Raw genomic sequence first — 27,487 nt, forward strand, 5'->3', positions numbered from 1 at the left:
CTAGAAAATCACATTATATCATTAAATTAATTTGTTTTATTGAAATACAATTGAAAAACAGTCTATATGAAACTTATATTTTCTTACTGTGTATTACGCTTTCTAAAGCAACCAAATTATTACAGAAAAAAAATATCTGGAAACATCACAACTTGTTATGAAACTTTTATGTTTTTGTATGATATTTTTCGTCCCATATTTTTCCAGGAAAAAAATGAACTGGTCGGGATAATTTTATGTTTATGGATGATATTTTTCCGCACCATAGCATGATAATTTGAAGTTTCCAACACGAACTTAAGTTGATAATTTTTTGATATGCGTAGAGTAAATTATGTTCGCGTTTATGTTTGATTAACTCTTAACTGGAAGTTAACAGGTACTTGACATGTTTGTGTTTTTGCGAACATGACAAGTTTTCAGGAAGATGTAACTTTCTGCCCCCCGGGCAGAAAGTCGCATCATGGGACGAACAAAAAAATAACTTGAGTTGTTTTTGATATCATGGCATGTTTGATATTTGTTCCAAAAACTCTTAAAATGCGCGCCGAAATCTATGTTCCTTTCTATGTTTGTAGACTTTTATCATCAGTTGATAAATTTTCATTTTCTCATGATATTACCGGACTTAGAAAAAATCGAAGGCCGAATTATTTTGGGACTTAGAAAAAAATTGACCTCTTTATCATGAGATGATATAATTTTGTTTTATCATGTTTTCACTGGACTTAGCAAAATTTCGAAGCCAAATTATTTTGGGACTTAGAAAAATTTCGAAATCTTTATCATGAGATGATATTATTTTGTTTTATCTTGTTTTTGCTGGACTTAGCAGAATTTCGAAAGCCAAATTATTTTGGGACTTAGAAAAAATTTCGACCTCTTTATCATGAGATGATATTTTCTAGTTTTATCTTGTTTTTGCTGGACTTAGCAAAATTTTCACTCCTCGACAAAATTTCACTTTTCCTACACTTAGAATATTTTTGAAAACCCGGGATTATGAGATGATTTACAAGGTTAATTTTTTTTCAAGCCGGACTTAGCTAAAATGGCAGTTTTGTTAATGGACATTTTTATTGACTTTTTTTCCACTTTAATTTACTTTAAATACACTAGTTAAACTAATCACATTAAAAGTATTTTACCGCATATAAAATTTCATCGCAAAACGCAAAAATGAGCCCACGCGCTCGCTCACTCTCTTTTCTCTCATCTTTCGTTCATGCTCGCACGCAACGCGCGCGGCATGTCGTGACAGGAATCGGCAATCGGCAGACAGACAGCTTTTGCGTTCGTGGCGGGCTGGTTTGTTTACGTTTTCGCGCAGTAGTTTTCCACGGATAAATTGTAGTCCGCGAATCGCCGCGGGTTGTGAGTACGTTCTGTGGCCGAGGGAGTGTGTTCGTCCGTTCCGTGGCGTTCGGGAGCCGTGATATGTTGTGTTTAAGTGATTGTTTGTGTTATTGTGGCTGGGGGCGAAGAAAAGTTTCGCTCCGTGTTGACGGGTGCAAGGAAAGTTTCAAGCCGCTGCACCAGAAAAGTAATTCCCTTGCCCAAGATGCTGCTGTGGATTAACGTGGAAAGGATTTTGGCGGATTCGCCAGGACAAGGGACAAGGGTTTGTTTACGTTTTTGGTGCAGTAGTTTTCCACTGATTAACAACAGTCCACGAATCGCCGCGGGTTGTAAGTGCGTATTTTGGCCGTGGGAATGTGCGTTCGTTGGTGTCATTTTATGTGAGATTAGCGAAATGTTGTTATTTATGTGAAAGTTGATGTTTTGGTGGCTCGTTGGAGAAGAAAAAGTTACGTTAGCGCGTGCATGACAAAGCCGCAGTTCGCAGAATCGAAATCCTCCTGCCTGCATGTCGCTGGTCATCCTCCTCCTCCTCCAGCAGATGCTATCAAGACGCGGATCAACGTCGGAATGATTTTGGCGAATTTGACAGTTCTCGGTGGAGGAAAACAGCAGTTTCGATTTGTTTTGGTTTTTGTCGTCGTGTCATCAGAATCGCGATTTGTGGAGGAACCGTATTTGGTCCGTGTGTTTTCGCGAGTGTGCGTGTGATTGTTTACGTTTCTGAACCTTCCTCTTGTGATTCCGGAGGAGATGATTAAATTGTGTGGCTCGCAAGCAGTTTCACGGAGGAAGATGAGTCCACCTGAAGTGGCTACATATGTTGGTTCTACTAGTCAACCGACAAATATTTTTCGACGATTTTTAAAACTCAGATAAGTATTGCTTGTTTTCTTTTTCTTTGTTTACTATTGAATTTTTAATTATTCCATAAATTTTGTTTGAGAATTGATGCTTTGTGTTTTATTTTCTCTTACAGATCTACTAACGGGCATTTTCTGGACATTCGGCTTCTAGAATTTTGTTTACTTTGACCAATCAGCTGCAAAAATGGATTGTGCTGCAATCATATGCTCTCTGGATGGATTGGATGAGGATTAACAAGGTATGTACGAGAATTATTATTTCAAAGTGAACCTATCACTTCAGTTTAGAAATTCTTTCAAACATTTCAATGTTTGTTTAGCAAAGTTCAGTTTTTCATTTTGTTATTTATGCTGATTTTGAATACACATTATTGACTTTTGACAGATTGATATAAAATTCTGAAAATAAATTATTTATTGATAAGGATTGCATATATTTTTTGATTCTTTCCTTTAAAGACCATATTTTTGTTTATTTTTTTGTTTGGGAATTTTATAAATTTAAATGTTTGTATAAGACCGAGCCACGTTGCCCAGTTGTAACGCTTCCGCCTTGACAATATTTACAAATTTCTACACTTTCAAATAGGTTTGCTAGAATTTCAGGAAAATTTTCAGCGGCCAATGCAAATAAATTAGTGCATTATTGATTTGTTTAGTTCAATTGTACAGATTTTCGTAGCTTTTTCTTTGACTTGGCTTTACAAAAAGTTTGATTTGTTTTAATATTGTTAGTAGTATGCAATTTTGGATGTAATTTTTTGTTGCCCCCTGATTTTTCGGGCAAACTTCGAAGGAGGAGTGACAAAAACTTTAAATAAAATTTTTACCAGCCTTACTTATTCACACTAAACTTTGAATTAATTCGAATTATACGGCAAATGATACAGTCATTCCACATATTCGGAACACTTTTGTGATAATTTGTCAAAAGCATGCCAAATGCATCTTTTCTGTATTTTTAGGACCTTTATTTGGACATTCTTTTGCTATTTCATTAATATAAGCAGTACTTTTAAAACAAAAACTGCATTTCGAGACTATTTTATTCAGAGCAGCAAATCGCTGCTTCCAAATTGCCTGTTCCATAATTGTGGGATGTTATTGTGCCTCCCACAATTGTGGAACACCTGAATTTAACTGATATTTTCACAAAAAAAGTTAGCAGACCATTCATAAAACATTACTAAGCATGAGTTTTACTGGTTTCCGAATGTGAAGTCATTATTTTTATAAAAATATGTACCCCTGGAGCGATAAAAAAGATTGTTTACATCGTTAGAAAAAAGTGTTCCGAATTTGTAGATTTCAAGGGTCGAAGTTTTTCTTCAAAACTTGATATAAAACGATAAAATTTGCAGTTGTTCGATACAGCATTCGAAAGATCGCAAAAACAGCTGTCAAATGAAGGTAAAAGCGAATCATTATGTTCAATTATCGATTTTCTATGATTTTTTGAATATTGGTCGATCTGTAAACTGTTCCTAATATGAGGGATGACTGTATACAAATATTTAAAAAAAATTAAGATTGTCATTATGTTTAGTCTTGCAGCAGATTGTTTGCTATAGTTTTTTAATTTCAGGCTTATTTAATGAAAATAAATTTTACTAGAAAATCACATCACATTATATTGTTTTATTAAAATACAATTGAAAAACAGTCTATATGAAACTTATATCTTCTTACTGTGTATTACGCTTTCTAAAGCAACAAAATTATTACAGAAAAAAAAATATCTGGAAACATCACAACTTGTTATGATACTTTTATGTTTTTGTATGATATTTTTCGCCCCATATTTTTCCAGGAAAAAAATGAACTGGTCGGGATAATTTTATGTTTATGGATGATATTTTTCCGCACCATAGCATGATAATTTGAAGTTTCCAACACGAACTTAAGTTGATAATTTTTTGATATGCGTAGAGTAAATTTTGTTCGCGTTTACACGGGCCCCCGGGCAGAAAGTTACATCTTCCTGAAAACTTGTCATGTTCGCAAAAACACAAACATGTCAAGTACCTGTTAACTTCCAGTTAAGAGTTAATCAAACATAAACGCGAACATAATTTACTCTACGCATATCTAAAAATTATCAACTTAACCCGATCAGAAAATTACATCTTACGGTAAACTTGTCATGTTGCCAAAAACATGAAGATGACATGTTTCCAGAACGCTTGACTTAAGAGATGTAGAAACATAAAATGTAACATGAGTTACTCTACGAAACATCAAAAAAATATCAAACCAAGTTGTCATTTTGAACTTAAAAATATCATGTCATGGTACCGAAAAATATCATCCAGGAACATGAAATAATCATGGCCAATTCTGCTTTTTCCTAAAAAAATTGGTGCGAAAAAATATCATCCAGAAACATAAAAAATCAAGACAGGTTCAGGTTTTTGCCTGAAAAAAACTGTTCGTAAAAATTTCATCCAGAATCATTAATGTATCATGAAAGGTTGTGATTTGTGAAGAAATCTTACAAATCCATATTTCGCAACTTCCCATGATACAATTTTATTTTCAGATGGTATCTTTCGAAGGAAAACTTAAAAGGGCTTATTTTTAAGCAAAAGTCCATCGCACTATCTGAACTGAGTACACCCTTACCAAAAACATGATTTTCTGAGTTCAATATCTCACTTTTCATACGATTTTTGAGTTCAACCCATATAACGATTTTTAAGCTTGTAGTACCTGAAATCAAAAAATCGTATGAAAAGTGAGATATTGAACTCAGAAAACCATGATTTTTAGTAAGGTGTAAGCCCAATACACTGTTTACAAAAATAGTCGGAAAAAGAGAGAGAGGCGTAACATGCGCGCACAGTGAAAGCGTACTGTGAAAAAAACATTGCGTATAAATTGAATTAATTATTAACATTGATATTTAAATTGAATCGATTTATATATTGAGTTTTTCCCATTAATATTCATTTTATATTAATTCCACAAAACTCAGTTACAATGTGTAATTTTTAAGGGACACCAGTCTTATCTATTTTTTGAAAGTTTTGTTAATAACTTTCAATCAATCAGTTATTAAAATGATGTACACAGAAAAAAAGTTGAATTTTGGAACGTTGAAAATTTGGTATGTTGAAAATTACCTCTTTTTTGACATATATTACATAAAACATGTTTAAAGATGTGAACCTGATGAATATTCATCAATAACTGATGAAAATTCATCATTTTCTGTGGTAAAACTAATCATTTATTTTGCCACAACATCTGTCACCATTCCCTGATGAATATTACCATCATTTTTTCTGTGTACTGAAAGTCATCAATATTTTTAAATGTAAAAAATATTTGAATAGATTTATTAAATATTTAAATAAAATTTCACTTTATTTGATATTGCAAGTTACATAAATCATCAGTTTTTCAATGTAATATAAACAACTTTTTGTTGGCAAAAGTTACATTGACTTTAACATAATCTACTTCTAAAAAAATCTATTTATAAACATAAAAACGATTCATGTCCAAATTCTTTAAAACACTGAAATAATAAAAGAAAATCAAATATTGAAGAAAGGTGATACTCTTTCTTTAGTTGAATTATTTGCTCAAAACCAAAATCTTTCTTTGAATTAAACAGTTTCTAAAAGTACTCCTCATCTCAGTTTAGGACAATTACTATACCAATATAATACTGCAACAACGTGAAATTTAAAAAAAAAATCTCTTTACGAGAACGTCTTTTGAAAATATTGAAACAATAATTCGCACAAAATATTCTAGTAACTTCCCAGAAAAAGATTTTCGAAGCATTGATTTGGTTTGAAAAAAAATATATTTGCAAAATTAACAAAATGAAGTTTGAACAGTGATAGGTTCACTTTAAAATAATATTTTTCGTACATACCTGGTTAATCCTCTTCAAATCCATTCAACCAAAGCACGGTTGCATCGCAGCTAATTTGTCTAATTAAACAAAATGCCAGATGCTGAATGTCCTGAAACATGCCCAGGTTGTGGTCCTGTTAAAGAAAACAAAACACAAAGTATCAATTTTCAAACAGAATTTCCAGGGTTTTTTAATCAAATAATCCAATATGATATAATAAAAATATAGAAAAGGAAAGCAAATAATACTTATCTGAGTCAAAAAACCGTTGAAATACTTCTTCCTACTAAGTATTTCGAACCAGCTTGTACCATCGATTCAGATGGACTCCACTTTCCACCTTCACCGGGAAACTGCTCGCGAGTCGCCCAATAGATTACCTCCTCCGAAATAACCAGAGAAAGGTTCTTCCTTCTGTCAAGGACACCCCTAAAGGATAGAAGCAATGTCACATTGTCACGTCCTAGCCCCTGCCACACACTCACAATAATCAATTAAAAACGTAAACAAACCCCAAAGCACAGTCACATGAACAATCACAGGCCGCAGCCAGCACCAACGCGAATTTGTCAGTTTTTTTCTCGCTCACCCCCTCCGGAAACACCAAGAAACACAATCGCGCATTCGCGAAAACAATGTTCCCCCACAAATCAGGATTCCAATCACGCGACACAAAATCAAAACAAACTTTACCAGCTGTGTTTTCCTTCACCGAGAACTCCCGTGTCCTGTCAAATTCACCGAAATAGTTCCGGCGTTGATCCGTGTCAAGACAGCACCTGCAGGAGGAGGAGGAGGAAGGAGGCCAAGTGACATTGAGGGCAAGAGGATTCCTCTTCTGGGTGCAGCTGCTTGGCCTGAACATTCCTTGCATCCGCCAACACTGAGCGGAACTTTTTCTTCGCTCCCAGCAGCCAAAACAGAAGCAATCACTTAACCACAATATATCGTGGCTCCCGAACTCAACGGAACGAACGAACACACACTCCCTCCGCCACAGAACGTACTCACAACCCGCGGCGATTCGCGGACTACAATTTATCCGCGGAAAACTACTGCGCGAAAACGTAAACAAACCAGCCCGCCACGAACGCAAAAGCTGTCTGTCTGCCGATTGCCGATTCCTGTCACGACATGTCTCGCGCGTTGCGTGCGAGCAGTGAACGAAAGAAGAGAGAAGAGAGAGAGAGAGAGCGCGTGGGCTCATTTTTGCGCTTTGCGATGAAATTTTATTTGCGGTAAAATACTTTTAATGTGATTAGTTTAACTAGTGTATTTAAAGTAAATTAAAGTGAAAAAAAACTCAATAAAAAATTCCATTAACAAAACTGGCATTTTGCGGAGGAGTGGAAATTTTGCTAAGTCGAACGAAAACATGATGAAAAGTAATTGTATCATCTCATAATTGACAGGTCGGTTTTTTTCTAAGTCCCAAAATAATTGGGCATTCGAAATTTTGCTAAGTCCAGCGAAAACAAGATAAAACTATAAAATATCATCTCATGATGGAGTGGTCGATTTTTTTCTAAGTCCCAAAATAAATTGGCTTTCGAAATTTTCCTAAGTCCAGCGAAAACTTGATCAAACATCAAAATATCATCTCATGATAAACGGGTCGAAATTTTTTCAAAGTCCCAAATAAATTAATTTTCGAAATTCTGCTAAGTCCAAAAATATCAAATAGAAATGAAAATAAAACATTTGATGATACACTGTTTAGGAACATAAAAAGTATCATGAATTTCGGCGGCAAATTTTTTAGTTTTTGGAACAAACAAAAATCATGTCATGTTCACAAAAACAGTCCATGTTATTTTTGTGTTCTTCCTAAGATACGATTTTCTGCCCGGGGGGCAGAAAGTTACATCTTCCTGAAAACTTGTCATGTTCGCAAAAACACAAACATGTCAAGTACCTGTTAACTTCCAGTTAAGAGTTAATCAAACATAAACGCGAACATAATTTACTCTACGCATATCAAAAAATTATCAACTTAAGTTCGTGTTGGAAACTTCAAATTATCATGCTATGGTGCGGAAAAATATCATCCATAAACATAAAATTATCCCGACCAGTTCATTTTTTTCCTGTAAAGATATGGGGCGAAAAATATCATACAAAAACATAAACGTATCATAACAAGTTGTGATGTTTCCAGATATTTTTTTTCGAAGAAGCACTGGCAACTCGGAGCCAGCAAGTTCACTTTCTTCTGTGCTCCGCAAATTTTTCGATTTTTTTCCAACGCGAGTGACAAAACTTTCCGCGAATGGCTCCCCCGGGGGGACATAAGCCCGTTCCGGAGCGACGCAATCCGTTTATTCGGCCGAATTCAGCTCGTGGTGCTTCACCAGGCCGAATTGCGAAAAACTCGGACGCCACCAAACGGACTTGGTCACCGTCCGTCTTCCTGAACATTCCGAAGGATATCCCTGACCCTTCGAAACTCCATCCTGGGTACAGCCCAAGAAGCCCTATACAAACCCGTCAAAAAACGGCCATGGACCAGCAATCTGCAGGAACGTCCGGGGTTTCATCCTCCGGAGGCAAAACGGTGTCAACAAGCTCAAACGCTATTAAAACATCCAACACATACGATGTGCTGAGCGAAGACAATGGTGACGACGACGACGACAAACAGAATCCAGCCGACGGTATGGAAACTGAGGACGAAGCAAAGATCAAAAACAAGAGGCAAGTGCCTATTGTAATACCAGACTATCCCGGCGCGGCGATAGACAATTTGCTGTCTCGAGCTGGTTGCCAGTACGAGATTTTGATCTTGAAAAGCAGCGTGCGCATCAGCACACTTAACCGTCCTATGTTTGAAAAAGTGCAAACTGTGCTTAAAGAAGGCAACGTACCGTATTTCACATACGCATCGCGGGACAAGCTTCCGGTTAAAATTGTCTTAACCGGATATGTCCCAGTAACCGCAACGCAGCTGGCTGAAGTCCTTGACGCGTACGACGTGCATCCCCAGGAAATTCGTGTTCTGTCCAGTACCGAGACGGTGACTGGCGAACACGTACTTTACCTTTTAGTGTTCGATCGGGGGTCAGTGAAGCTTCAGGACCTTCGCCGTATCAAAACACTTGACGGTTTCGTTGTGAGCTGGAGGTACTTTGCCAAGAGACCTACGGACGCAGCGCAATGTCACCGATGTCAACGCTTCGGACACGGCTCTCGCAATTGCACGCTTCCTCCCAAGTGTGTAAAATGCGGGGAGGCCCATCTCACAGACCAGTGCTCGCTACCTCGGAGGACGAACCTTGGGGACAAAGACAACGCTGAGCGAAATAAAGCTTTGGTCAAGTGTGTCAACTGCCAAGGGAACCACACAGCAAATTTTCGCGGGTGTCCCGCTCGGAAGAGTTATCTCGAGGTGCTGGAGAAGCAGCGGAAGAAACCAGCCAACAAACAACCATCTAAATCATCGTCTTCGACGGTCCCACGTTTGACGCATCTACCTGGTTGGGGGCGTACCTACGCTAGCGTGACTGCCTCGGCTAGCGATGAAACGTCTACTACTGCTGCTGCTGCTGCTGCTGCTGCTGCTGGAGGGGCTGATCTATTCACCCTAACTGAGTTCCTTTCTCTGGCTCGGGAAATGTTTACCCGTTTCCGTGCTTGCCAGAATAAGGAACAGCAATTCATGGCCCTCGGCGAGCTGATGATAAAGTACGTGGGAGCAGGGTAGACTGCTACGCGTGCTGAAGATCTACGACGCCGGAAGTGCTCTGGCTTGCTTTGCATTTTAGAATTAAGTTTTCCTTTCCCTGTCCCTTTCCTTAAGTAATTTTTTGTAGGTTTTTTGATAGTTTTTTCCTGCTCCTGTCACCCCCTTTTCAAAGTTCAAAATATCGAAAGATTATTGTGTACTTAGTAATAGTTGAAAGGAACCCCATATCTCTATTTAATGTATTTTAAATACCACAACTTGTACACCGATAAGTACCACTAATAAAACAAAATTGAAATTGAAAATTGAATTGATATTTTTTTTCTGTAATAATTTGGTTGCTTTAGAAAGCGTAATACACAGTAAGAAGATATAAGTTTCATATAGACTGTTTTTCAATTGTATTTTAATAAAACAAATTAATTTAATGATATAATGTGATTTTCTAGTAAAATTTATTTTTATTGAATAAGCCTAAAATTAAAAACTATAGCAAACAATCTGCTGGAAGACTTAATATAATGACAATCTAAATTATTAAAAATATTTGTATACAGTCATCCCTCATATTAGGAACAGTTCACAGATCGGCCAATATTCAAAAAATCATAGAAAATCGATAACTGAACCTTCATTTGAAAGCTGTTTTTGCGATCTTTCGAATGCTGTATCGAACAACTGCAAATTTTATCGTTTTATATCAAGTTTTTGAAGAAAAACTTCGACCCTTGAAATCTACAAATTTGGAACACTTTTTTCTAACGATGTAAACAATCTTTTTTATCGCTCCAGGGGTACATATTTTTATAAAAATAATGACTTCACATTCTGAAACCAGTAAAACTCATGCTTAGTAATGTTTTATGAATGGTCTGCTAACTTTTTTTTGTGAAAATATCAGTTAAATTCAGGTGTTCCACAATTGTGGGAGGCACAATAACATCCCACAATTATGGAACAGGCAATTTGGAAGCAGCGATTTGCTGCTCTGAATAAAATAGTCTCGAAATGCAGTTTTGCCTTCCTCACCTCAATGAGGAAAGGCTATAAAATCACTCGAAAAATGAACTTCTTTATTCGACCTCCTAGACCCACCTTCACGTATACCTATCGACTCAGAATCAAATTCTGAACAAATGTCTGTGCGTGTGTCTGGATGTGAGTCCGTGCACCCAAAAATATGCACTCGATTATCTCCGGACTGGAAGAACCGATTAAGACTGTTTTGGTCTCATTCGATCCGTCTTGGGGTCCCACAAGACCCTAGTTAATTTTATGAAGTTTTGTAAAGTACTTCAAAAGTTATGCTAAAAAAACGATTTTAACAAAAGTCCGGAAGATTGTAAAAAGGGTGGTTTTAGAAAGAAAACCCTTCATGCTATATATTGTTAGAAAGGTATTTGAAAGACCTTTCCAACGCATCCAAGAGATTGAAAATCTGACAACCCCATCAAAAGTTATGAGCACTTAAGTGTTATTTACACACTTTTTTTAGGCCGGATCTCAAATATTTTGATGAAAAAGTTGTCCGGATCTATTATGCGACCCATTGTTGGATAGGTAATCAAAAGACCTTTCCAACGAGCCCAAAAGATTGAAGATCTGACAACCCTATCAAAAGTTATAAGTACTTTAGTGTTTTCAATACACATTTTTAGAGGCCTGATCTCAGATATTTTGATAAAAATAAGTGTTATTTATACGCTGTGTAGTGTATTCACTTTATGAATGTGAGGAAGGCACCAACCACCTAAAGGTGGATTAAGTAACGTTTTTGTTTTAAAAGTACTACTTATATTAATGAAATAGCAAAAGAATGTCCAAATAAAGGTCCTAAAAATAGTAGGGTACACAGAAAAGATGCATTTGGCATGCTTTTGACAAATTATCACAAAAGTGTTCCGAATTTGTGGGTGTTCCGAATATGTGGGATGACTGTATCATTTGCCGTATAATTCGAATTAATTCAAAGTTTAGTGTGAATAAGTAAGGCTGGTACAAATTACATTTAAAGTTTTGTCACTCCCCTTCAAAGTTAGCCCGAAATATCAGGGGGCAATAAGAAATTACATCCAAAATTGCATACTACTAACAATATTAAAACAAATCAAACTTTTTGTAAAGCCAAGTCAAAGAAAAAGCTTCGAAAATATGTACAATTAAACTAAACAAATCAATAATGCACTTATTTATTTGCATTGGCCGCTGAAAATTTTCCTGAAATTCTAGCAAACCTATTTGAAAGTGTAGAAATTTGTAAATATTGTCAAGGCGGAAGCGTTACAACTGGGCTACGTGGCTCGGTCTTATACAAACATTTAAATTTATAAAATTCCCAAACAACAAAAAATAAACAAAAATATGGTCTTTAGAGGAAAGAAACTAAAAAATATATGCAATCCTTATCAATAAATAATTTATTTTAAGAATTTTATATCAATCTGTCAAAAGTCAATAATGTGTATTCAAAATCAGCATAAATAACAGAATGAAAAACTAAACTTTGCTAAACAAACATTGAAATGTTTGAAAGAATTTCTAAACTGAAGTGATAGGTTCACTTTGAAATAATAATTCTCGTACATACCTTGTTAATCCTCTTCAAATGCATCCAGAGAGCATATGATTGCAGCACAATCCATTTTTGCAGCTGATTGGTCAAACTAAACAAAATACTAGAAGCCGAATGTCCAGAAAATGCCCGTTAGTAGATCTGTAAGAGAAAATAAAACACAAAGCATCAATTCTCAAACAAAATTTATGGAATAATTAAAAATTCAATAGTAAACAAAGAAAAAGAAAATAAGCAATACTCATCTGAGTTTTAAAAATCGTCGAAAAATATTTGTCGGGTTTCAGGTGGACTCATCCTCCTCCGTGAAACTGCTTTCGAGCCACCTCCTCCGGAATCACAAGAGGAAGGTTCATCCTTCTATCGCTGACACTCCAAAACGATAGAAACAATGTCACAGTTTCACGTCCAGTCCCCAATCACCACCATGAACGCAGAAACGTAAACAATCACACGCACACTCGCGAAAACACACGGATCAAATACGGTTTCCCCACAAATCGCGATTCTGATGACGCGACGACAAAAACCAAAACAAATCGACACTGCTGTTTTCCTCCACCGAAAACTGTCAAATTCGCCAAAATCATTCCGGCGTTGATCCACGTCTTAACAGCATCGGCAGGAGGAGGAGGAGGAGGAACGATGACCAGCGGCATGTAAGCAGGAGGATTTCGCTAACATAACTTCTCCACAGAGCCACAGAAACATCAACTTTCACATAAATTACAACATTTCGCAACTCTCACATAAAACGACACCAACGAACGCACATTCCCACGGCCAAAATACGTACTTACAACCCGCGGCGATTCGCGGGCTGTTGTTAATCAGTGAAAAACTAATGCACCAAAAACGTAAACAAACCCTTGTCCCTTGTCCTGGCGAATCCGCCAAAATCCTTTCCTCGTTAATCCACAGCAGCCCCCCGCCACAAAAACACAAACAATCACTTAACCACAACATATCACGGCTCCCAAATGCCACGGAACGAACGAACACACACTCCTCGGCCATAGAACGTACTCACAACCCGCGGCGATTCGCGGATTACAATTTATCCGCGGAAAACTACTGCGCGAAAACGTACACAAACCAACCCGCCACGAACGCAAAAGCTGTCTGTCTGCCGATTGCCGATTCCTGTCACGACATGTCGCGCGCGTTGCGTGCGAGCAGTGAACGAAAGAAGAGAAAAAAGAGAGAGTGAGCGAGCGCGTGGGCTCATTTTTGCGCTTTGCGATGAAATTTTATATGCGGTAAAATACTTTTTAATGTGATTAGTTTAACTAGTGCATTTAAAGTAAATTAAAGTGAAAAAAAAAATCAATAAAAATATCCACTAACAAAACTGTCATTTTAGCTAAGTCCCGCTTGAAAAAATTAACTTTATAAATCATCTCATAATCCCGGGTTTTCAAAAATATTCTAAGTGTAGGAAAAGTGAAATTTTGTCAAGGAGTGAAAATTTTACTAAGTCCAACAAAAACAAGATAAAACTAGAAAATATCATCTCATGATGAAGAGGTCGAAATTTTTTCTAAGTCCCAAAATAAATTGGCTTTCGAAATTCTGCTAAGTCCAGCAAAAGCAAGATAAAACAAAATAATATCATCTCATGATAAAGATTTCGAATTTTTTTCTAAGTCCCAAAATAATTTGGCTTTCGAAATTTTGCTAAGTCCACTGAAAGCATGATAAAACAAAATAACATCATCTCATGATAAAGAGGTCAATTTTTTTTCTAAGTCCCAAAATAATTCGGTTTTCGATTTTTTTCTAAGTCCGGTAATATCATGAGAAAATGAAAATTCAACAACTGATGATAAAAGGTCTACAAACATAGAAAGGAACATAGATTTCGGCGCGCATTTTAAGAGTTTTTGTAACAAATATCAAACATGCCATGATATCAAAAACAACTCAAGTTATTTTTTTGTTCGTCCCATGATGCGACTTTCTGCCCGGGTAATCAAACATAAACGCGAACATAATTTACTCTACGCATATCAAAAAATTATCAACTTAAGTTCGTGTTGGAAACTTCAAATTATCATGCTATGGTGCGGAAAAATATCATCCATAAACATAAAATTATCCCGACCAGTTCATTTTTTTCCTGGAAAAATATGGGGCGAAAAATATCATACAAAAACATAAAAGTATCATAACAAGTTGTGATATTTTTTTCTGTAATAATTTGGTTGCTTTAGAAAGCGTAATACACAGTAAGAAAATATAAGTTTCATATAAACTGTTTTTCAATTGTATTTTAATAAAACAAATTAATTTAATGATATAATGTGATTTTCTCGTAAAATTTATTTTCATTACCCGGGCAGAAAGTCGCATCATGAAACGAACAAAAAAATAAGTTGAGTTGTTTTTGATATCATGGCATGTTTGATATTTGTTCCAAAAACTCTTAAAATGCGCGCCGAAATCTATGTTCCTTTCTATGTTTGTGGACCTTTTAGCATCAGATGATAAATTTTCATTTTCTCATGATATTACCGGACTTAGAAAAAATCGAAAGCCGAATTATTTTGGGACTTAGAAAAAAAATTGACCTCTTTATCATGAGATGATATTATTTTGTTTTATCATGTTTTCACTGGACTTAGCAAAATTTCGAAAGCCAAATTATTTTGGGACTTAGAAAAAAATTCGAAATCTTTATCATGAGATGATATTATTTTGTTTTATCTTGTTTTTGCTGGACTTAGCAAAATTTCGAAAGCCAAATTATTTTGGGACTTAGAAAATATTTCGACCTCTTTATCATGAGATGATATTTTCTAGTTTTATCTTGTTTTTGTTGGACTTAGCAAAATTTTCACTCCTCGACAAAATTTCACTTTTCCGACACTTAGAATATTTTTGAAAACCCTGGATTATGAAATCATCTCATAAAGTTAATTTTTTTTTTCAAGCGGGACTTAGCTAAAATGACAGTTTTGTTAATGGACATTTTTATTGTGTTTTTTTTACTTTAATTTACTTTAAATACACTAGTTAAACTAATCACATTAAAAAGTATTTTACCGCATATAAAATTTCATCGCAAAGCGCAAAAATGAGCCCACGCGCTCGCTTACTCTCTTTCTCTCTTCTTTCGTTCACTGGTCGCACGCAACGCGCGAGACATGTCGTGACAGGAATCGGCAATCGGCAGACAGACAGCTTTTGCGTTCGTGACGGGCTGGTTTGTTTACGTTTTCGCGCAGTAGTTTTCGGCGGATGAATTATAGTCCGCGAATCGCCGCGGGTTGTGAGTACGTTCTGTGGCCGAGGGAGTGTGTTCGTTCGTTCCGTGGCGTTCGGGAGCCGTGATATGTTGTGGTTAAGTGATTGTTTGTGTTTTTGTGGCTGGGGGCGAAGAAAAGTTTCGCTCCGTGTTGACGGGTGCAAGGAAAGTTTCGGCCAAGCCGCTGCCCCAGAAAAGTAATCCTCTTGCTCAAGATGCTGCTGTGGATTAACGAGGAAAGGATTTTGGCGGTACACCAGGACAAGGACAAGGGTTTGTTTACGTTTTTGGTGCAGTAGTTTTCCACTGATTAACAACAGCCTGCGAATCGCCGCGGGTTGTAAGTGCGTATTTTGGCCGTGGGAATGTGCGTTCGTTGGTGTCGTTTTATGAGAGTTGCGAACTGTTGTTATTTATGTGAAAGTTGGTGTTTTTGTGGCTCTATGAAAAAAAAATTACGTTAGCTAAATCCTCCTGCCTACATGCCGCTGGTCATCGTTCCTCCTCCTCCTCCTGCCGTTGCTGTTAAGACGTGGATTAACGCCGGAATGATTTTGGCGAATTTGACAGTTTTCGGTGGAGGAAAACAGCAGTGTCGATTTGTTTTGGTTTTTGTCGTCGGGTCATCAGAATCGCGATTTGTGGGGAAACCGTATTTGATCCGTGTGTTTTCGCGAGTGTACGTGTGATTGTTTACGTTTCTGCATCATGGTGGTGATTGGGGACTGGACGTGACACTGTGACATTGTTTCTATCGTTTTGGAGTGTCAGCGACAGAAGGATGAACCTTCCTCTTGTGATTCCGGAGGAGGTGATTCAATTGAGTGGCTCGAAAGCAGTTTCACGGAGGAGGATGAGTCCACCTGAAGCGACTACAGATGTTGGTTCTACTAGTCAAGCCGACAAATATTTTTCGACGATTTTTTAAAATTCAGATAAGTATTGCTTGTTTTCTTTTTCTTTGTTTACTATTGAATTTTTAATTATTCCATAAATGTTGTTTGAGAATTGATGCTTTGTGTTTTATTTTCTCTTACAGATCTACTAACGGGCATTTTCTGGACATTCGGCTTCTAGTATTTTGTTTAGTTTGACCAATCAGCTGCAAAAATGGATTGTGCTGCAATCATATGCTCTCTGGATGGATTGGAAGAGGATTAACAAGGTATGTACGAAAATTATTATTTCAAAGTGAACCTATCACTTCAGTTTAGAAATTCTTTCAAACATTTCAATGTTTGTTTAGCAAAGTTCAGTTTTTCATTCTGTTATTTATGCTGATTTTGAATACACATTATTGACTTTTGACAGATTGATATAAAATTCTTAAAATACATTATTTACTGATAAGGCTATTGCATATATTTTTTAGTTTCTTTCCTTTAAAGACCATATTTTTGTTTATTTTTTTTGTTTGGGAATTTTATAAATTTAAATGTTTGTATAAGACCGAGCCACGTTGCCCAGTTGTAACGCTTCCGCCTTGACAATATTTACAAATTTCTACACTTTCAAATAGGTTTGCTAGAATTTCAGGAAAATTTTCAGCGGCTAATGCAAATAAATTAGTGCATTATTGATTTGTTTAGTTCAATTGTACAGATTTTTCTTGACTTGGCTTTACAAAAAGTTTGATTTGTTTTAATATTGTTAGTAGTATGCAATTTTGGATGTTATTTTTGTTGCCCCTGATTTTTCGGGCAAACTTCGAAGGGAGGAGTGACAAAAACTTTAAATAAAATGTGTACCGTAAACTGGGGTGACTTTGATAGCCTGGGGTGACATTGATAGAAATTTGATTTGGCCACTAATTTTGATACATCCAATGTAACAGTCTCATTTATGCATATATGTTCGATAATAAGCTATCCATTGATGCTTACATACTCAAAATTCTCAAAAATGTTTAGATATTAATTTGACGAGCATTTGAAAAACCTATCAAAGTCACCCCGGGCTATCAAAGTCACCCCAGTTTACGGTACCAGCCTTACTTATTCACACTAAACTTTGAATTAATTCGAATTATACGGCAAATGATATGTATACAGCAATTCCCCACGAAATCAGCATGATTCGAAAAAAAAGTTCTCCGATCGGGCTCAAAATTTTTCTGGAGGATCCTTGGCCGAAATAATTCGACCCGTATTTTTTTGTTTGGCCATTAGGGTGACCTACGCCGTGTTAGGGTGGTTCGAAAAATGGCAATTTTCGTCGATTTTCGCAAAACCCACTTTTTTCAAAAAATCATATCTCCGCGCCATTTCATCCGATTTTAGCTGTCCTAGACGCAAATGAAAGGTGATTAGTTTGGCTATTTGGGAAAAATAGTAAGAAGTTTCAAAAATCTAGCTCAACATTTGAAAAGGTTGAATGAAAACATAAAATGCTGTTTTCAAGGTCTCGGGACCAAAGAGCCTATGTCTGAAAATATTTTTATCAGATTCCTCAGAAAATTTCACATAACATATCAAAAAATGGTGCAGTTATGTTTTCGATACACTGAGATACGAATTTTTGAAAATAAAAACTGGGGTTTTCGACGCGCCACGCGCAAAAATGGGAAAATGACGAAAACGGGAAAAATCAACTTTTTTCACTAAAACTGCGATACCTTAAAAATTTCAGCGATGACCTATACATGTTAAAATACCAAAATTTTCGTAATTAAAAGACGCAACTTTTGGTCCCATGGTTTTCGTGGGGAGTTGCTGTATACAAATATTTAAAAAAATTTAGATTGTCATTATGTTTAGTCTTCCAGCCGATTGTTTGCTAGAGTTTTTAATTTTAGGCTTATTTAATTAAAATAAATTTTACTAGAAAATCATATTATATCATTAAATTAATTTGTTTTATTGAAATACAATTGAAAAACAGTCTATATGAAACTTATATTTTCTTACTGTGTATTACGCTTTCTAAAGCAACCAAATTATTACAGAAAAAAAAAATATCTGGAAACATCACAACTTGTTATGATACTTTTATGTTTTTGTATGATATTTTTCGCCCAATATTTTCCAGGAAAAAATGAACTGGTCGGGATAATTTTATGTTTATGGATGATATTTTTCCGCACCATAGCATGATAATTTGAAGTTTCCAACACGAACTTAAGTTGATAATTTTTTGATATGCGTAGAGTAAATTATGTTCGCGTTTATGTTTGATTAACTCTTAACTGGAAGTTAACAGGTACTTGACATGTTTGTGTTTTTGCGAACATGACAAGTTTTCAGGAAGATGTAACTTTCTGCCCGGGTAAATAAGCCTGAAATTAAAAACTATAGCAAACAATCTGCTGGAAGACTAAACATATTGACAATCTTAATTTTTTTAAATATTTGTATACAGTCATCCCTCATATTAGGAACAGTTTACAGATCGACCAATATTCAAAAAATCATAGAAAATCAGTAATTGAACATAATGATTCGCTTTTACCTTCATTTGAAAGCTGTTTTTGCGATCTTTCGAATGCTGTATCGAACAACTGCAAATTTTATCGTTTTATATCAAGTTTTTGAAGAAAAACTTCGACCCTTGAAATCTACAAATTCGAAACACTTTTTTCTAACGATGTAAACAATCTTTTTTATCGCTCCAGGGGTACATATTTTTATAAAAATAATGACTTCACATTCGGAAACCAGTTAAAACTCATGCTTAGTAATGTTTTATGAATGGTCTGCTAGCTTTTTTTGTAAAAATATCAGTTAAATTCAGGTGTTCCACAATTGTGGGAGGCACAATAACATCCCACAATTATGGAACAGGCAATTTGGAAGCAGCGTTTTGCTGCTCTGAATAAAATAGTCTCGAAATGCAGTTTTTTGTTTTAAAAGTACTACTTATATTAATGAAATAGCAAAAAAATGTCCAAATAAAGGTCCTAAAAATAGTAGGGTACACAGAAAAGATGCATTTGGTATGCTTTTGACAAATTATCACAAAAGTGTTCCGAATTTGTGGGTGTTCCGAATATGTGGGATGACTGTATCATTTGCCGTATAATTCGAATTAATTCAAAGTTTAGTGTGAATAAGTAAGGCTGGTACAAATTTTATTTAAAGTTTTTGTCCTCCCCCCTTCAAAGTAGGCCCGAAAAATCAGGGGACAATAAAAAATTACATCCAAAATTTCATACTACTAACAATATTGAAACAAATCAAACTTTTTTGTAAAGCCAAGTCAAAGAAAAAGCTTCGAAAATCTGTACAATTGAACTAAACAAATCAATAATGCACTAATTTATTTGCATTGGCCGCTGAAAATTTTCCTGAAATTCTAGCAAACCTATTTGAAAGTGTAGAAATTTGTAAATATTGTCAAGGCGGAAGCGTTACAACTGGGCTACGTGGCTCGGTCTTATGCAAACATTTAAATTTATAAAATTCCCAAACAACAAAAAATAAACAAAAATATGGTCTTTAAAGGAAAGAAACTAAAAAATATATGCAATCCTTATCAATAAATAATTTATTTTAAGAATTTTATATCAATCTGTCAAAAGTCAATTATGTGTATTCAAAATCAGCATAAATAACAGAATGAAAAACTGAACTTTGCTAAACCAACATTGAAATGTTTGAAAGAATTTCTTAACTGAAGTGATAGGTTCACTTTGAAATAATAATTCTCGTACATACCTTGTTAATCCACTTTAAATGCATCCAGAGAGCATATGATTGCAGCACAATCCATTTTTGCAGCTGATTGGTCAAACTAAACAAAATACTAGAAGCCGAATGTCCAGAAAATGCCCGTTAGTAGATCTGTAAGAGAAAATAAAACACAAAGCATCAATTCTCAAACAACATTTATGGAATAATTAAAAATTCTATAGTAAACAAAGAAAAAGAAAACAATCAATACTTATCTGAGTTTAAAAATCGTCGGAAAATATTCGTCGGGTTTCAGGTGGACTCATCCTCCTCCGTGAAACTGCTTTCGAGCCACTCAATTGAATCACCTCCTCCGGAATCACAAGAGGAAGGTTCATCCTTCTATCGCTGACACTCCAAAACGATAGAAACAATGTCACAGTTTCACGTCCAGTCCCCAATCACCACCATGAACGCAGAAACGTAAACAATCACACGCACACTCGCGAAAACACACGGATCAAATACGGTTTCCCCACAAATCGCGATTCTGATGACGCGACGACAAAAACCAAAACAAATCGACACTGCTGTTTTCCTCCACCGAAAACTGTCAAATTCGCCAAAATCATTCCGGCGTTGATCCACGTCTTAACAGCATCGGCAGGAGGAGGAGGAGGAGGAACGATGACCAGCGGCATGTAAGCAGGAGGATTTCGCTAACATAACTTCTCCACAGAGCCACAGAAACATCAACTTTCACATAAATTACAACATTTCGCAACTCTCACATAAAACGACACCAACGAACGCACATTCCCACGGCCAAAATACGCACTTACAACCAGCGGCGATTCGCGGGCTGTTGTTAATCAGTGGAAAACTACTGCACCAAAAACGTAAACAAACCCTAGTCCTTGTCCTGGCGAATCCGCCAAAATCCTTTCCTCGTTAATCCACAGCAGCCCCCCGCCACAAAAACACAAACAATCACTTAACCACAACATATCACGGCTCCCAAATGCCACGGAACGAACGAACACACACTCCTCGGCCACAGAACGTACTCACAACCCGCGGCGATTCGCGGACTATAATTCATCCGCGGAAAACTACTGCGCGAAAACGTACACAAACCAACCCGCCACGAACGCAAAAGCTGTCTGTCTGCCGATTGCCGATTCCTGTCACGACAAGTCTCGCGCGTTGCGTGCGAGCAGTGAACGAAAGAAGAGAGAAAAGAGAGAGTGAGCGAGCGCTTGGGCTCATTTTTGCGCTTTGCGATGAAATTGTATATGCGGTAAAATACTTTTTAATGTGATTAGTTTAACTAGTGCATTTAAAGTAAATTAAAGTGAAAAAAAAAATCAATAAAAATGTCCATTAACAAAACTGTCATTTTTACTAAATCCTGCTTGAAAAAAAAATAACTTTATAAATCATCTCATAATCCAGGGTTTTAAAAAATATTCTAAGTGTAGGAAAAGTGAAATTTTGTCAAGGAGTGAAAATTTTACTAAGTCCAACAAAAACAAGATAAAACTAGAATCTGTGGAAAAAAAAAGAGGTCGAAATTTTTTCTAAGTCCCAAAATAATTTGGCTTTCGAAATTCTGCTAAGTCCAGCAAAAACAAGATAAAACAAAATAATATCATCTCATGATAAAGATTTCGAAATTTTTTCTAAGTCCTAAAATAATTTGGCTTTCAAAATTTTGCTAAGTCCAGTGAAAGCATGATAAAACAAAATAACATCATCTCATGATAAAGAGGTCAATTTTTTTTCTAAGTCCCAAAATAATTCGGTTTTCGATTTTTTTCTAAGTCCGGTAATATCATGAGAAAAAGAAAATTTAACAACTGATGATAAAAGGTCTACAAACATAGAAAGGAACATAGATTTTGGCGCGCATTTTAAGAGTTTTTGGAACAAATATCAAACATGCCATGATATCAAAAACAACTCATGTTATTTTTTTGTTCGTCCCATGATGCGACTTTCTGCCCGGGTGAACATATTTCAATCAAAACCACGTTGGATGCTGGGTTTTTCCAATTGTATAAGGACTTGGAATATTTGAAATTTGAATTTCTCAATATTTGGCTAATTTAAAATTTTCAATCTTGGATGCTGGCATGTTTTCTGAACGCAATTCATCAACCAATGTTTCTAAACTCATTTTTGAGGTTCTCTGAACATATTTCAATCAAAACCACGTTGGATGCTGGGTTTTTTCCAATTTTATAAGGACTTGGAATATTTGAAATTTGAATTTCTCAATATTTTGCTAATTTAAAATTTTCAATCTTGGATGCTGGCATGTTTTCTGAACGTAATTCATCAACCAATGTTTCTAAACTCATTTTTGGGGTTCTCTGAACATATTTCAATCAAAACCACGTTGGATGCTGGGTTTTTCCAATTTTATAAGGACTTGGAATATTTGATATTTGAATTTCTTAATATTTGGCTAATTTAAAATTTTCAATCTTGGATGCTGGCATGTTTTCTGAACGTAATTCATCAACCAATGTTTCTAAACTCATTTTTGGGGTTCTCTGAACATATTTCAATCAAAACCACGTTGGATGCTGGGTTTTTCCAATTTTATAAGGACTTGGAATATTTGATATTTGAATTTCTTAATATTTGGCTAATTTAAAATTTTCAATTTTGGATGCTGGCATGTTTTCTGAACGTAATTCATCAACCAATGTTTCTAAACTCATTTTTGGGGTTCTCTGAACATATTTCAATCAAAACCACGTTGGATGCTGGGTTTTTCCAATTTTATAAGGACTTGGAATATTTGATATTTGAATTTCTTAATATTTGGCTAATTTAAAATTTTCAATCTTGGATGCTGGCATGTTTTCTGAACGTAATTCATCAACCAATGTTTTAAAACTCACTTTTGGGGTTCTCTGAACATATTTCAATCAAAACCACGTTGGATGCTGGGTTTTTCCAATTGTATAAGGACTTGGAATATTTGATATTTGAATTTCTCATTATTTGGCTAATTTAAAATTTTCAATCTTGGATGCTGGCATGTTTTCTGAACGCAATTCATCAACCAATGTTTCTAAACTCATTTTTGGGGTTCTCTGAACATATTTCAATCAAAACCACGTTGGATGCTGGGTTTTTCCAATTTTATAAGGACTTGGAATATTTGATATTTGAATTTCTTAATATTTGGCTAATTTAAAATTTTCAATCTTGGATGCTGGCATGTTTTCTGAACGTAATTCATCAACCAATGTTTCTAAACTCATTTTTGGGGTTCTCTGAACATATTTCAATCAAAACCACGTTGGATGCTGGGTTTTTTCCAATTTTATAAGGACTTGGAATATTTGAAATTTGAATTTCTCAATATTTTGCTAATTTAAAATTTTCAATCTTGGATGCTGGCATGTTTTCTGAACGTAATTCATCAACCAATGTTTTAAAACTCACTTTTGGGGTTCTCTGAACATATTTCAATCAAAACCACGTTGGATGCTGGGTTTTTCCAATTTTATAAGGACTTGGAATATTTGATATTTGAATTTCTCATTATTTGGCTAATTTAAAATTTTCAATCTTGGATGCTGGCATGTTTTCTGAACGCAATTCATCAACCAATGTTTCTAAACTCATTTTGGGGTACTCTGAACATATTTCAATCAAAACCACGTTGGATGCTGGGTTTTTCCAATTGTATAAGGACTTGGAATATTTGAAATTTGAATTTCTCAATATTTGGCTAATTTAAAATTTTCAATCTTGGATGCTGGCATGTTTTCTGAACGTAATTCATCAACCAATGTTTCTAAACTCATTTTTGGGGTTCTCTGAACATATTTCAATCAAAACCACGTTGGATGCTGGGTTTTTCCAATTTTATAAGGACTTGGAATATTTGATATTTGAATTTCTTAATATTTGGCTAATTTAAAATTTTCAATCTTGGATGCTGGCATGTTTTCTGAACGTAATTCATCAACCAATGTTTCTAAACTCATTTTTGGGGTTCTCTGAACATATTTCAATCAAAACCACGTTGGATGCTGGGTTTTTCCAATTTTATAAGGACTTGGAATATTTGATATTTGAATTTCTTAATATTTGGCTAATTTAAAATTTTCAATCTTGGATGCTGGCATGTTTTCTGAACGTAATTCATCAACCAATGTTTCTAAACTCATTTTTGGGGTTCTCTGAACATATTTCAATCAAAACCACTTTGGATGCTGGGTTTTTCCAATTTTATAAGGACTTGGAATATTTGAAATTTGAATTTCTCAATATTTGGCTAATTTAAAATTTTCAATCTTGGATGCTGGCATGTTTTCTGAACGTAATTCATCAACCAATGTTTCTAAACTCATTTTTGGGGTTCTCTGAACATATTTCAATCAAAACCACGTTGGATGCTGGGTTTTTCCAATTTTATAAGGACTTGGAATATTTGAAATTTGAATTTTCAATCTTGGATGCTGGCATGTTTTCTGAACGTTATTCATCAACCAATGTTTCTGAACTCATTGTTGGGGTTCTCTGAACATATTTCAATCAATACCACGTTTTTTTTTTTTGAAAAGCTCAGCACTCAACGGAATCTACGGAGGAATTTATCATTCACCTAGCAGCAGTGACACCGAGTTTATTGACAGCTACGAAGAATGGCTAAGAAGTGTGTTCGCGGATGAAAGAAGGAACGTATTCGTCGGTGACTTTAACATTCGATGGAATGAACCAGGGTGTTCCAGAGAGCTAAAGAACGTTGCAGATGCTATGGGAATGAGGCAGATTGTTTTGGAATCCACGCGCGTCGGACCGACAAGCAGCAACATCATTGATCTCGTCTTCACCAACATGGAGAATGCAGAAGCACGTGTTGTTGAAGAACTGAAAGTGTCTGACCATGAGACAATCAGTATCGCGATTGGGAATGACACAATCAATCTTCCGGAGCGAGAGGAATCGTATGTAAGCTGGAAGCGGTACTCCAAGGACAAGCTGCAAGAAATTCTTCGAAGAAACAGGAGCAGTAACAGCAGGATAGATGAGACAATTGGAGAAGCATCGCGTAACTTCAGCACAAATCTGGTGTCCGCTGTTAAAAGTTTAGTCGATGTTCGCTGCTGTAGACGCACAGAAACAAGTGACTGGTACACTGATCATCTGAGGGCTATGAAAAATGAACGGGACAACGCGTACCGGCAATATAGGTGTACAAAATCTGTTCCAGCGCTGGAGAAGTACAAGCTGTTGAGGAACGCTTACGTCCGGGGTCTGAAACAGGCGAAAAATCAGTCGGTTGAGGAAGAAATTAGAAGCTGTCATGGAGATTCTAAGAAGCTATGGAGATGTTTGAAATCGCTGATTCAGCCCGGAGGAAAGCAGCATGCAGAAATCGTCTTTGGAACCGGCTGCAGCGATGCAGAAACAGCAAGGCGTCTAAACAACTTCTTTGTGGACAGCGTAGAAGAGATTCATGCGAAGATTCCGCCTCCAACAGTAGTTCCAGTAGCAGTGCAGGAAGAGCCAGAAGAGTCGCTGTACGAATTCCAACAAGTCACCATGGCCAAACTCAAGGATACCGTTCGATCGCTAAAAGACTGTGCTGGCGTCGACAACGTGACAAAGCGTGTGATGTTGGATGCTCTGGATGTCGTAGGAGGAGAGTTGTTGGATATTGTGAACAGGTCTCTGAGCCAAGGTGAATTCCCACAACATTGGAAACAAACTTTGGTAATTCCAATTCCAAAGGTGCCGAAATCAACGCGTCCGGAAGATCACAGACCAATCAACATGTTGCCGCTGTACGAGAAGGTCATAGAAACGATTGTGAAAGAGCAGCTGACGGCGTTTGTGGATCGAGCGGGAGTACTAGTTGAGGAGCAATCTGGTTTTCGGAGACATCATTCTTGTGAGTCAGCTCTTAACCTCCTACTTGTGAAGTGGAAGCAGTACGTGGAAGAAGGAAAAATTATCTTGGCAGTATTCGTGGACTTGAAGCGCGCTTTTGAGACAATTGACCGATCCAAGTTGAAGGCAGTTTTGCATCGTTGCGGAGTACGTGGTACAGCTTTGAGGTGGTTAAGCAGCTATCTAAGCAGCCGAGTACAAGTGACAAGGTACAACAGCGCAACATCGCCCGCTACGGATGTGAATCTTGGAGTACCACAGGGAAGTGCACTAGGACCGCTGCTATTTATTCTGTACATGAACGACCTAAAACAAGCGTTACGGCAGGCACAAGTGAACTTGTTCGCCGACGACACAGTTCTGTTCGTAGTGGGAGATAGTTTGGACGAATGTTTTGACGTGATGAATGCTGAACTAGCAGGATTTGTCGATTGGCTGAGGTGGAAGAAACTTCAACTTAACGTCAGCAAAACGAAAAGCATGATTGTGACTACACGGCGGCTCAATGACATGAGCAGATCAGTTATGGTAGATGGCGAGGCAGTTGAACGGGTGGAAGCGATCAAATATCTTGGAGTAATGCTGGACGAAAAACTCAACTTTAACGAACACATTGACTACACGATACGGAAAGCAGCTCGCAAGTATGGAATTATGTGCAGAATCAGCCGATACCTGACCTCAGAAGCAAAGATACACGTCTACAACTCTTTGATTGCTCCCCATTTTGACTACTGTGCCTCAATTTTGTTTCTTGCAACCCGGACGCAGCTAAAACGAATGCAAGTGCTTCAAAGCCGAGTTATGCGTCTGATACTGAAATGTGACCGTTTGACTTCAAGACAACTTATGCTAGAGTGCCTGCAGTGGATGTCCGTTAGGCAGCGCATCGAATACAACACCTTAGTTTTTGTGTTTAGGATTAGGAAAGGGATGGCCCCAAAATACTTGACGGAAACGGTGGTACACGGAAGTGACATTCATCAGTACAACACAAGACAAGCTGACGACCTCAGACTGCTGCAATGAAGACTTGCACCCAGAACTCTCTACTTTATAAAGGATACAACCTGTTTAATCAACTCCCCGACGAAGCTAAGCTCACCAGCAACATCAACGAGTTCAAGAGGCACTGCAAGACTTTCGTTTTACGAATCCTGGCTGAAGTTATCCTGGACGGTTATCCTACGGCCGCTAACGGCGGCCATCTTTATGGCAACCAGGATAACTTCTGGTTATCCTACGGCCGATTATGACAAATAAAAATGATTAAAGGAAGTAAACATTATTTAAACAATTGCAAGGTTCAGTGTTAAAAAAATATAAAAATGAAAAACAAATAAAGATTAATGATGCAAAATTCAAAT

General features: G+C 36.5%; 1 protein-coding gene across 1 annotated transcript; it reads left to right on the forward strand.

Moving 5' to 3' along the window:
• The first annotated feature begins 8,593 nt into the window (after positions 1 to 8,593).
• LOC119766144 lies at positions 8,594 to 27,376 on the forward strand. The gene is made up of 4 exons (XM_038250543.1): positions 8,594 to 8,787; positions 24,791 to 25,865; positions 25,962 to 26,121; positions 27,216 to 27,376. The coding sequence occupies exons 1-4, from the start codon at positions 8,594 to 8,596 to the stop codon at positions 27,374 to 27,376; spliced, it is 1,590 nt and encodes a 529-aa protein (XP_038106471.1).
• Positions 27,377 to 27,487: the final 111 nt, after the last annotated feature.

The sequence above is a fragment of the Culex quinquefasciatus genome, chromosome 2 (genome assembly GCF_015732765.1).
Source record: "Culex quinquefasciatus strain JHB chromosome 2, VPISU_Cqui_1.0_pri_paternal, whole genome shotgun sequence".
NCBI classification, from domain to species: domain Eukaryota; kingdom Metazoa; phylum Arthropoda; class Insecta; order Diptera; family Culicidae; genus Culex; species Culex quinquefasciatus.